Source organism: Ovis aries, chromosome 2, assembly GCF_016772045.2.
Source record: "Ovis aries strain OAR_USU_Benz2616 breed Rambouillet chromosome 2, ARS-UI_Ramb_v3.0, whole genome shotgun sequence".
Lineage (NCBI taxonomy): Eukaryota > Metazoa > Chordata > Mammalia > Artiodactyla > Bovidae > Ovis > Ovis aries.
Genome location: NC_056055.1, coordinates 202303846 through 202317370, shown reverse-complemented (window position 1 = coordinate 202317370; position 13525 = coordinate 202303846). Strand labels below are relative to the sequence as shown.

The 13525-nt window shown below is 38.7% G+C and overlaps 1 protein-coding gene across 3 annotated transcripts; it reads right to left on the bottom strand.

Moving 5' to 3' along the window:
• Positions 1-681: 681 nt before the first annotated feature.
• Positions 682-13483, bottom strand: MAIP1 (matrix AAA peptidase interacting protein 1). 3 transcript variants are annotated; one of them, XR_006058809.2, is made up of 5 exons: positions 12995-13483; positions 6804-6875; positions 6264-6390; positions 4633-4734; positions 682-2895 (listed from the first exon to the last, which is right to left on the bottom strand). XR_006058809.2 is itself a non-coding variant. In XM_004004805.6 (5 exons), exons 1-5 carry the CDS (start codon positions 13442-13444, stop codon positions 2817-2819), a joined length of 876 nt encoding a protein of 291 aa, XP_004004854.2. In that variant the 5' UTR covers positions 13445-13483; the 3' UTR covers positions 682-2816. The 3 variants fall into 3 exon arrangements, 2 of the variants coding, with proteins under 2 accessions (XP_004004854.2, XP_060266165.1); XM_004004805.6 differs by having other exon boundaries at positions 4633-4780; XM_060410182.1 differs by having other exon boundaries at positions 682-4734.
• Between the last annotated feature and the right edge of the window lie 42 nt (positions 13484-13525).

Here is a 13525-nt window from a genome sequence, read left to right as displayed (position 1 = left end):
ATGTAGAATTTCATCACACCCACACCGCTCCCCACCCCCAAACAAAAACACGTTGAACTCACTGGGAACAACTGGATTGTAGCATCTGAAAGGATAAAAGCTAGTAAGATCAAGACAAAAACCTTAGAATCCCTACCGTACAACCTTAAATGACCAAAATCTTTGATTAAACAACCCAACACAATAGGGATAGATCAGCTATATTCAATAACACTGACAGGAGCATTTACTGGGATAGCAGATCTGCCAATTTACTTCATCTGTATCTAACATAGATTGTAATGAAAAATTTAAAGATTGCTCAGACCAAAAGTGACCCAGTGCATCCAGCCTTCCAAACATCTCCAAGAAGCCAGACACACAAGTAAAGCAATGTTGCATCAACTTGGCCTTCAGTTAAATATCCCCAACTAACTTCAGTCAACACTACATGGAGCAGACAAACCAAGCCAAACCCTGCCCAAGTGTATGAGTAAAGTAACTGCTGTTATTTTTAAGTGACTCAATTTTGGGTTTGTTAAATGGTAATAAATAACTTTTAGCATTATTTCAGTCAGCTTTGAGAGTGTCCTTGCATTCTGCCCCAAGAATGTTTCAGGCTACTCTTGTCTTCTGTATATAATTGGAAGTGCCCCCAACGCCTGGCTCCTTTTATTGAGAAAACATACACAAAGACCATAGTTTAAGTATCAAGATTTTTTTGAAGAAATGAAACATTACAGTCACATTTTACTCCCTTCCTCCCCAGACAGTTGCCACTATCATGCATTTAGTGCCTTATTAATCTCTTGCATTTTAGAAAAGTTTTACAATTTATATATATTTTCACAAATAATAAGTAACACTGTACTTCATTGATTCTAAGTCAAACATTTTTAAAACCATTGGAGATGTATCTTACAACAGATAGTGTAACTGGCAAGTGATACTGTAACTGGTTGCATTTTTCTTTTTTAGTAATATGTGCCTTTAAAAATTTTTTTATTTTGCATTGGGATATAGCTGATTAATAATGTTATGATTGTTTCAGGAGAATAGCAAAGGGACTCAGTCATACAAACACATGTATCCATTCTCCCACAAACTCCTCTCCCATCCAGGCTGCCAATTATGTGCCTTATTGATCTTATTTTCTATTTCACCTAACATTAAACATAGATAACCTGCTTTATACCTTATAAAAATTTAATCATTTGAGTTTTTCTGCAAATTACTCTTGCTAAATATTTTAGCAAGCTTTAAGTATAATTTGCATTAAAATATATAATTTACATATAATAAAATGTACCCATTTTAAGTCCACAGTTTGATGAGTCATGATAGCTGCATAAAGCTAATTTTCCATTATTGAGCTATAAGCATTATTTATATATTCCAAATACAGGCCCTCTGTCAAATAATATGTATTAAAAATAGTTTTCCCCAACCTGTGACTTGACTTTTCATTTCCTTGCTGCTGTCTTTCAAAGAGCAGAAGTATTAATTAATTTCAATTAATAATTTTCTTTCACAATTCACTGTCTAAAAAATATTTCTCTATCCCAAGACAGTAATTTATGTTTCTTTCCAGAATTTCTAGAGTATTAGCTTTTGTTAATCTATGATCCATTTCACAATCCAAATTTTGTACTAAAATTATGTATCGTGTAAGGCAAAAGATGAGGTTACTTACTATTTGAATATATTTTCATTCTATGTTAAGACTCTTCTCATTAAACAACCATGGCACCTTTGTTAAAATCAATTGCGCAATATGCATGGGTCCATTTTCAAATCTATTCTGTCCACTAGCCCCTAACATTTCTTTTAAAACAGGTCTTTCGGCGACAAATTCTATCATCTTTTCCTTGTCTGAAAGTCTTTTCTCACCTTTTCTGAAGGATATATTTCCTGAATATGGAATTCCAGGTCAACAGGTATATTTCTTTCTTTCAAAGATACCATGCCAAGGCCTCTAACTTGCAGAGTTTAAGGAAAGAAATGCAGTCACTCTCTGTATGGAATGTGGTTGTTTTTTTCTTCTCCAGCTGCTTTTCTAATTTTCTCTAGTTTTCAACACTTTATGATGTACTTTAGTTTTCTTCATGTGTGTCCCTGATGGTTGAATTTCTTGGATCTCTGGGTTTATAATTTTCATAATTAGGAAAACTTTCAGACATTGTTGTTTACATTGTTTTTGTCTCCCTTATCCCATCTTCTAGGAGTCCAAATACAAGTATGTTAGAAAGACTTGATGTTATTCCATAGGGGACTAAGGCACTGTTCTATTTCTCTTTTCTCTTTGTGCTTTAGTAAGGTTCACTGATTTTTAGTTCTGCAGTGACCCATCTGCTGTAATTCCATCTGTTCTTTCTCACCTAGCTAGTGAACAAAGAGGTAATCAAATAGTAGCAGTGATTTTTTAAAAATAAATCTTCCACATACTTGAATTATTGGTATAAGTGTATTAACCACAAATAAAATATTTCAGGACTATGAATTTAGAAATGTGTAGTTTTTTCAATATTTTCTTTACTGCCTGTAAAATTAGTTTGTGTATATATACATATACATGTAACATGAGAAATGACACTGAATATGACACCAGTGACAGGCTGTTGTAATTTTTTTTACTTTGACTTTTACAGAAAGTGATGACAATCTATGGAAAATGCTTTATTGTATCATGCTTATTTACTACAAGGAACATTTTATAATAATACAAAAGTAATCCACAAACTTGATTAAGTGAAGATCAATTGATCTGAAAATTTTTTCTTCCTTAGTCTTTCACAGTAATTGCCAAAAGTTCAATAAGCTGATTTTTCCAAGAATAATTATTCTAATAACTTTGGGTGTTCAATCCGTGCAATGGTCCAGTCAGGCTTTACTCCTTGTGTAAACTCTCTCTGAAATCTAAGGAAACATTATAAACAATGTGTATCCTGTATTAGTTCAAACACTTCCTGGATCACTATGTAATTTGCAAGTACATAGTGGAGGCAGTTTTTAGCAAAAAGCTAACAGATAATGGTAAATAAAAATCAAAAGTTTAATCTACCAATTTGATCACAAAAAATATCCCCCCCAAAATTAGAAGTGCATTCTCAACTGAGTATTTTTAATAGACAGATCTATATACACTCCAATATCTGCCAGTCTGTGAGAGAAACGTGTTATTCTGCTAAGTACTAGCTATAATATACACCTAATATGAGGAGAAAAAAACTGGACTACGTTGATAAAACAGCACTTCCATGGAAGTTGGTTATGTGATTAGATTTACTCATAGCTGGCACTAAGCTCATTCTTGAAAACAGCGTCTTTATGACCTGCCTGTGATCTTAGTAGGGACTATCAGAACAACCAAAGGTTAGTGTTGATTATAGTGTTCTAAATGATGTCTTTAAAAACAGACAATTCAGTAGATTTAAATTAAATAAGTATTTAAATATATAGAATATTTTGGGCAATTAGAAATAAAGCAAAATTCCACACAGGAAAAAGAAATGGAAAAAAAAAAAAAAAAGCAACATCTCCTTCAAGAAGTGAAAAAATGAAGGTATAATTCTCTTTACCTTAGTGAAACAGGATACATTTTCTTTCTTAGGTCATTTGGGGGTTTTGTTCATTGTTTTAAAGCTAATTTGTATAACTTTGATGACATAAAAGTATTCTTTTAAACAGATATTAAAGTATATCTCCACTAACTCTCTTGAACTGTTCACTGTTCCGAATTTTATTCACACAATAATACACTACAGTGTCTCATTTAAATAGGTTGCTAACCTCCCATTAGACAGTACCTCCTTAAGGGCAGGAACCCTTCTGTGTCTAAACTCCCACCAGACTACCTGGTAAAGAGGAGATGGTCAATAATTATCTAGTGAGTGGATGGTCCATGTGCCAATTACAGCATATTTTATTCTCCAAAGACGGTCATAACCACATTTCACATGCTCTTCTGCAATGTGACCTTGCTGCTGCCCCATGAAGAGGTGGAGTATCTCCATGTCCTTCACTGTGCAGATCCTGTGACTGTTTGGACCAGAAACCATGCAGAAGCGATGCTTCCAATCCTGGACATAGCCCTTTACTAGAGGGCTATGTCTAGCATCTTCTGTCTTTTGGAAGCCAACCACCATGTAAAACACGTGACTATCTTAACACCTCCACAAGCCCAAGCTACAAAGTGAGGCCTTGGAGAATGAGACATTATATGGAGAAGCCAAGGAGCATCCTGGTGCTGCCCTGTGAGTGAGGAAGCCCGTTGTGGAAATGAATCCCTGGCTCCTGCCATCCCAGTTGATGGCAGGTAAAGCAGAGAAAACCCCACAGCTGAGCCTTTCCAAAATTCCAGAGCAGTAGAAAAGCAGGCAAAATGAATGGCTGTTTGTTGTCACCGAGTTTTGGAATGGTTTGTAATGTAGCAATAGACAGCTGAAACACTGTTCAATTAAGTTCAGGAATATTACCGCTTCCTAATTTCTGAACACTCCTGTTTCATGGCCAGTGTGTCTTTATAACTATCTCTCTTCACAGATACTTGTCAAATTTCAATTTTTTCTTCCTAAAGCTCCCTTTAGTTTTCATATCTGCATACTACCTTCCATTTCCTAAAGAAAGGAAACAATAAAATGTAATTAGACTTACTCATAGCTTGCACTAAGAAGTTGTTTAGTTTCCACATTCTGATCCCCCAACTTAACCTGGAACACACGGGCTCCACTTATGGCTTCACTGGGGATGTTGGCACTGGTTAGATACCAAAAGCACATCAGGATGTTAACAAACTTCCTTCCTTAGAGAAAAAACATACACACATACAGATACAAATCACAATAATCTATCATCCTTATATCCGAAATGAAATTAGCAATTGGCAGTAATTATAGTCATTACAGATCAAATTTTGTGCTCATTTTAACTTAAGGTACCTGTATTGACACCTTTTATTTTTAGAAAATTCTCTTGGGGTTTACGACGTATCTGCCTCCCTCTCTGCAACCCAGTATAAGAGCTACTATTTACTGAGCAGGTATTTATTTCCCAAGCATACTATGTGGATTCTTTTCCATTTGTGGGATTTTCTAAAATTATGATAACAGGCATCTATTGTCAAGACAAAAAACAGTAGAGGGATAAACACATTTTTTTGGTGCTAACTTAACCTCAACTGCCAGAAAGAAAAAACACTTCTATTCTGCTCTAATTCACTTTATATGCCCAGTGATTGAGTGTCCTGTGCAAAAACCAGGCAGTGACCATGATGCTGAGACGCAATTTGACATACTAGGGAGAAGAAAATGTTTATCACTAAAAGTACCTTTCTGAATGTTTCAAATTAACACGTATGTGAAAATATCTTCACTATTAAAAGAGTTCTCAAGCAGAACTGCGTTGGCAACTGTGTGAGCAAAGGCTAGATTTCCTATATGCCTAGCACATAATACCTATGTGTATATCTGTAGAAGGAATAAGTAAGTCACTGAATTTTCAGGAATGCTATTGCGAAAACAGGACAAGGAAAAGAACACGATAAACGCCAAAGTTCCTTTCAATTATTTTTATCATTTCCAAATAAATCCAATTGGGAGTTCTGAGTTACTGTTACTCTTAAAACAGTCTTTAGCTAACAGTATTTACTTTTTCTTTTACTTTTTACTTCTACTTAACATACAGCTGGACACTTAAAATACTGAATTGTTTCCTTTAAGTTAGGAAATCTGAAACACAAATATTTTCATTTTGACATAGGAGCAGCTTGTCTTGGGCGATTTTCATTAACAAGTGACAATATTCTCTTCTATGAATTAAACAGCATTAGGGAAAAGTTCTTTTTTTAAAATTAATCTTTTTATTTTGTAATGGGGTATAGCTGATTAACAAACAATGTTGTGACAGTTTCAGGTGAACAGCAAAGGGACTCACCCACACATATACATATATCCATTCTCCCCCACACACTCCTCCCATCCAGGCTGCCACATAACACTGAGTAGAGTTCCAGGTGCTATACAGTAGGACGTTGTTGGTTATCCCATTTTAAAAACAGCAATGTGTTCATGACCATCCCAAACTTCTAGATAGAAAGGCATTCAAAACTATTACCATACCCCAAGTCTTCCAGAGCAAGGTCTTTAAAGAATGAATAAATTATTTTCTCTGTAGTTCTATAAATATCCACTTGTACCAACAAAATGCCACTATTCCATGATCTTTCACTAGTTTAGCTTATCTGGACAACTGTGGGCCACTTAAAACTGACTATGCTCCAGGCTTACCTTTCTCATCATAGTAAATGGAGATGTCTCCTGTTGATGTGTACACAATTTCATCTATGTCAGCAGCAAGCGCATGTTTATGGTTGTCAGGTAGTGAAGTAACCTTTTCTTTCAATACACGCAGAGTCTAAGTATGGAAAAAGCAAACCAGAGTTCACTCGTATTGTCAAAAGCTTTTCAAAAAGCAGAGTGAATTCTTCATGGAATGTATTTTGTAAAACTATTTTAAAATTTACAGCCGTACATATTCACTTTCAAAAGCAAGGCTGAGAGGCATCTGATTCTTTAGTTAGATAACTCCTAATAGAACATTCTATGTAAGAATTAAAAGACATCATGTTCACTTATGCCTTAAGTAGCAAGTCATTCTATGCTTTTTAAGACCCCGAGTACTCCAAAGGCAAGATAGAGGGACTCTACTTTGGGTGACGGTACATGTTATTTTAAAGCATAAATAAGAACAATGCATATCATTCTAATGAAAGAAAACAATACACGTTAATATTTATTTTTTATAAGGAAAATTAGAGTATACTTTACCTCTTTGGCCACAAGTTCTTCCAATAGATCAAACTTACACTGTGACAGCAATTTGGACACATGAGCAAAAGCCTTAAAAAGAAAAGTGGGGGAAGGGGAAGGGTGGTGATTATTATTTTAAGATACGATGCGAAATACCATACAATGTACAATCCTCATACTTCAATGGCTAAGTATAACAAAGACTGTTTTATGATAAAGGCAATAAACATTGTCAACACTAAGATACTGATGGTTAGGCATGACTCCTTCAAAGTTGGTTGACTTTTCTTATATGGCCTTTCCACACGCACAGTAGTAAGTGGGCAGATTGCTAATGATGTATCCACTCCAAGGACCTGAGAAAAGATAGTGTGTGGTGTACATACTAGGTTCTCAATAAAAAAATCTTCTATATAGTTCCTTTTAAAATAACAATGAAGTAATCAGCCATCCTGACTGTCATTTGATCCTCCTCTGAATCCTGAATACATAGCAGCACAACCTAAGTCTGTATCTAAGTACTAAGCAGTACAATCTAAGTACTGGGACTCTGGAGATCTGGGCTGCAGTTGAACCTCAATGAGGTAGAACAGTGAAAGTGAAAGTGTCAGCCACTCAGTCCTATCCAACTCTTTGTGATTTCATGGACTGTAGACCGCCAGGCTCCTCTGTCCGTAGAATTCTCCAGGCAAGAATACTGGAGTGGACTGCCATTCCCTTCTCCAGGGGATCATCCTGACTCAGGGATTGAATGTGGGTCTCCCACATTGTGGGCAGATTCTTTACAGTTTGAGCTAACTCTTCAGACAGGTCTAAGACAGATATGGCACTGGTAAAGTGGGAGAAAAGTGTGAGTTTGCACAGTCTAATGGAGACCTCAACTTTGAAGTACAAGATCCCAATTTAAAGTGGGAGACAGTCAACTGCAATCCTCCACACTACTAGCAATGAGGAATGGAGCTGTGCATTAAGACTCTACCTGTTTTCAAGGAGCTTCCTGTCTACCTGAGGAGAGAGCTTTAAAAATGGACAAATCCAAGAATTATGATAGGAATAAGAACAAGATGATTTTGGGAGAATACAGGTGAGAACTTACACTATCTGGGCAGACAATAAGGGGGCTTCCTAAAGGAAGAACCATCTAAGAAGAAATTTGAAGAACTAGCGAGAGAAAGAGGATGCAAAGGCGTGTCAAACAGACAACTCTCATAACTGTTATGGGCTGGATTGGGTTTTCCAAGTTCATACACTGAAGCCCTAACTCCCAGTACCTCAGAAGGTAACTATATTTGGAGACAGGGCTTTTAAAGAGGTGATAACGTCAAATGAGGGTGGGCCCTAGTCCAATTTGACTGGTGCGCTTACAAGAGGAAATGCGGACACACATGGAGATACCAGGGATAAAACAAGCACAGAGGGGGAAAAAACAAACATGTGAGGACACAGAAAGAAAATGATCATCTACAAGCAAAGGACAGAGGCCACAGAAGAAGCCAAACTTGCCAACACCTTGTTCTTGGACTTTCAGCTTCCAGAAATGCAAGAAAATAGTTTTATGGTTTAAGCAACCTAGACTGAGGTATTTTGTTATGGCAGCCCTAACAACAGTCAGGAAGCAACAGTTAGAACTGGACATGGAACAACAGACTGTTTCCAAATAGGAAAAGGAACACGTCAAGGCTGTATACTGTCACCCACATAAATTATTCAATTTATATGCAGAGTACATCATGCAAAATGCTGGGCCAGATGAAGCACAAGCTGGAGCTAAGACTGCCCAGAGAAATTTCAATAGCCTCAGATATGCAGATGACACTACACTTATAGCAGAAAGTGAAGAAGAACTAAAGAGCCTCTCAATGAAAGTGAAGGAGGAGAGTGAAAAAGTTGGCTTAAAATTCAACATTCAGAAAACTAAGATCATGGCAACTGGTCCCATCACTTCATGGCAAATAGATGGGGAAACAATGAAAACAGTGAGACTTTACTTTGAGGGGGCTCCAAAATCACTGCAGATGGTGACTGCAGCCATGAAATTAAAAGGCTTGCTCCTCGGAAATAAAGTTATGATCAACCTAGACAGCACATTAAAAAGCAGAGACATTCCTCTGTCAACAAAGGTCCATCTAGTCAAAGCTATGGTTTTTCCATTAGTCATGTATGGATGTGAGAGTTGGACTATAAAGAAAGCTGAGCACCAAAGAATTGATGCTTTTGAACTGTGGTGTTGGAGAAGTCTCTTGAGAGTCCCTTGGACTGCAAGGAGATCCAACCAGTCCATCCTAAAGGACATCAGTCCTGGGTGTTCATTGGAAGGACTGATGCTGAAGCTGAAACTCCAATACTTTGGCAACCTCATGCAAAGAGTTGATCATTGGAAAAGACCCTGATGCTAGGAGGGAATGAGGATAGGAGGAGAAGGGGACGACAGAGTATGAGATGGCTGGATGGCATCACTGACTCGATGGACATGAGTTTGAGTGAACTCTGGGAGTTGGTGATGGACAGGGAGGCCTGGCGTGTTGTGATTCATGGGGTCACAAAGAGTTGGACACGCCTGAGTGACTGAACTGAGCTGAACAGACATCACAATCATGTTGAAACCCAGCCATGATACTCTAGTTTCTGTGGCGAATGATCAAACCTGAGCAAATTATCCTGTAAGGTAATAATGTCCCATTAGGAGGCTGCCCTGATAAAGATATAAGATTAAGATATAAAGATAAAGATAGAAGATAGAAGATTTCTTAACCTAACAAGGGGCTTCCCTGCTGGCTTAGTGGTAAAGAATCCACCTGTAATGCAGGAGCCACAAGAGGTATGGGTTTGATCCCTGGGTTGGGAAGATTCCTGGAGTAGGGCAAGGCAACCCACTCCAGTAATCTTGCCTGTAAAATCCCCATGGACAGAGAAGCCTGGAGAGTTACAGTTCATAGGGTCACAAAGAGTCACACACAACTGAAGTGACTTAGCACGCATACATGCAACATCAACAGGCTTCTGGGAAATAGCTTTTTCTTTCATAGAAAAGGCCAAAATATATAAAGATATTAGAAAACAAACAGTAAGTGGTTAATGTGGTTTGATGGCAGTAACAGGGATAATATCATATGTACTTATCAATGGAAATAAAGTTTGTGGGGCTAATAAGGCTGTTTAAGGACTGTCTATCATTGGACCACCTATTCCTCTGGCTCTCATGATGAACAAAAGCTTGCCTCAGTTCAGTTCAGTTCAGTCACTCAGTCCTGTCCAACTCTCTGCGACCCCATGAATCACAGCACGCCAGGCCTCCCTGTCCATCACCAACTCCGGGAGTTCACTCAGACTCACGTCCATCGAGCCAGTGATGCCATCCAGTCATCTCATCCTCTGTCATCCCCTTCTCCTCCTGCCCCCAATCCCTCCCAGCATCTGAGGCTTTTCCAGTGAGTCAACTCTTCACATGAGGTGACCAAAGTACTGGAGTTTCAGCTTTAGCATCATTCCTTCCAAAGAACACCCAGGACTGATCTTTAGAATGGACTGGTTGGATCTCCTTGCAGTCCAAGGGACTCTCAAGAGTCTTCTCCAACACCGCAGTTCAAAAGCATCAATTCTTCGGCACTTAGCCTTCTTCACAGTCCAACTCTCACATCCATACATGACCACAGGAAAAACCATAGCCTTGACTAGACGGACCTTAGTCGGCAAAGTAATGTCTCTGCTTTTGAATATGCTATCTAGGTTGGTCATAACTTTTCTTCCAAGGAGTAAGCGTCTTTTAATTTCATGGCTGAATCACCATCTGCAGTGATTTTGGAGCCCCCAAAAATAGAGTCTGACACTGTTTCCACTGTTTCCCCATCTATTTCCCATGATGTGATGGGACCAGAGGCCATGATCTTCATTTTCTGAAAGTTGAGCTTTAAGCCAACGTTTTCCACTCTCCACTTTCACTTTCATCAAGAGGCTTTCTAGTTCCTCTTCACTTTCTGCCATAAGGATGATGTCATCTGCATATCCGAGGTTATTGATATTTCTCCTGGCAATCTTGATTCCAGCTTGTGTTTCTTCCAGTCCAGTATTCTTCATGATGTACTCTGCATAGAAGTTAAATAAGCAGGGTGACAATATACAGCCTTGATGTACTCCTTTTCCTATTTGGAACCAGTCTGTTGTTCCATGTCCAGTTCTGTTGCTTCCTGACCTGCATATAGATTTCTCAAGAGGCAGGTCAGGTGGTCTGGTATTCCCATCTCTCTCAGAATTTTCCAGTTTATTGTGGTCCACACAGTCAAAGGCTTTGGCATAGTCAACAAAGCAGAAATAGATATTTTTCTGGAACTCTCTTGCTTTTTCAGTGACCCAGCGGAGGTTGGCAATTTGATCTCTCGTTCCTCTGCCTTTTCTAAAACCAGCTTGAACATCAGGAAGTTCACAGTTCATGTATTGCTGAAGCCCGGCTTGGAGACTTTTGAGCATTACTTTACTAGTATGTGAGATGAGTGCAACTGTGCGGTAGTTAGATTGGTTTAAAATAAGCTACAGGCTATACTGTATAACACAGGGAATATAGCCAATATTTTTAACTATAAATGGAGTGTAATCTTTAAAACTTGTGAATCACTACATTGTATATCTGTAACAGTATTACAATTATAGTTTGAGAAAAAAACTTTAAATTATAAAATGTTTTTAAAAAGCTTGCCTCAGTTATACTCAACCATGTCAATTTCTAGTAACTCTGGAGAACCAAGAATGCTTGTAGAATGGGTCACAGAACAATGTACCTGAGCAGTTGCTAGCTATGCATTCTTGAGTTAATCATTTGACCTTTTTAGACTTGATTTTTATCATCTGTAAAAGAGAATTAGACTAATGAGCATGAATATGGCTTTCATGTTCCTTGACTGAAAAAGAAAAATGTTAATGAACATGATCTAACTGACAGCTTGATATTCACATCCCAAGATAATATTCTATAGTTGGGAGGTTAAAGGGCAAGTTGAGCTCATGAGAGTAGAGAATCTAGCCAATGTTTATGCAACAGATTATTCCCAAGCCCTAGAATTACATCTATGCAAAAGAAGGAAGAGTTGCCTTATGAGATCTAGGTAGGAAGACTTTTCAGCCATGTCCTTTTAAACTGTAGGTGTTAAAAACTGGTTTGTTTGATCTTAAAGGTTATGTTAAGCAACCACTGGTTTAATGGAATCTCTAAATATTTGCCATGGATGACCTAACATTGTTTTTGGAAATCAGAATGGCTAAATGCACAAAAATTGACTTAGATGAGGCAAGACTGCATACAGACTGGCTGATGAATGGGTACAATACTACTTAATAGCAAGGATGGGGGCTAAAATAGCTCACAGCTGGAGGACCTTTAGGATCAAACAGTGACTAAAAAGTGTTCCATGCTACTTTGTGGTCAAAGGAAGTAGGGAGTTAGGCTTGATTCCTGTCCTATCCATGGGGGGATGACTTCCATTCCTTATTGACACATAAATGAGCAGGAGGTAGACAAGCTCACAAGTCATCTGCAGGAATCCTGAAGGACAGTAGCATCATGGTCATTTACCTCTGCACAAACAAAAGATTTTGAGAACCGACAGGAACTGAGGTTTATCCCTTATAATGCTATTAACTATGCTTGCTCTTTGCTTTTAAATTTTTTTGTAAAAACACAGATTAGTCAAGAATTGACTCAGGGAAGCAAAAAGCAAGAATTAATATTGACACTGATTATATAAAGTTGAAAACATTCAATTTATAACTGACAGATCACATAAATAAGTATAAACGGCTGTTTATATAAATAAACTGAAAAAACTATAAGTAAAAATATCAGTGCCAGCATATAATCAGTATCGTCTTTTTCATTCTGCAGAAAAATCACATTTCAGAAGAAATAAAGCCATGGAGCTTTTAAGTGACAAAATAGGCTTTGAATCCATTTCTATCTGATTCAAAACCTGCAGAGGGCAGAAAAAGTAAGTAAGGGACTTCAAATTGGTGTCTCCATCAATCCCCTATCCCTCGGAGACCGTGCAAACAGAAGCAGCAGCTTAATTTACAGCAAGTGGCCGGAGGGCTCTGTATTTGAGTTTCTACCCACATTTGATCATTTGAGACCCAGTTGAAACCTCATCGCTAAACACGTTTGCGTATCTCAACTGCTGAATTCATGAGAGGTGGATAGGTTACTCCTAGAGATATAAACCAACCTGCTTCGCTCCTTCTGAGAACTCTGTGATGCTGAACTCTTGGTCGAAATAGGCCCAGATAAGGAAGGAGTAAATTCGAGTCCGAACCCAGTTGATGGGGTTGGAGAACCCCAGAATGATCATTTTGGTTTTCTGACGCTGCTGGGGTTGCTCCTCGGTGCTGTAGGTTCGCCGGGGGCAAGAAGGGAAAGTGGGGAGGATTGCGGCGACTTCTAGGGGGCTGAGCAAGGGACGCTGAGGATACCGAGCAGACAGGGCCAAGGCCGCGGAGGCCCAAGAGACTCGAGGAAATGGGGCTGCTCCCGAGCCGAGGCGGCGGCGGCAGAAGCAGCAAAGTCCAGACAATGGGCGCTTCACCTCGGCTGAACCGAGAGTCCGGAGCCGGGCAGCGCAGCCCGGTAGAGGCCGAGAAAGTAGCAAGCGGGGTAAAAGACGGACGGCCAGCGCCATTTTTGTGACCTTTCACCCCTGTGCTTGCCTGTGCATCTTGGAAAGTAAGTCGTGTGAAACCACCCGAGCGAGGTTCGGAGA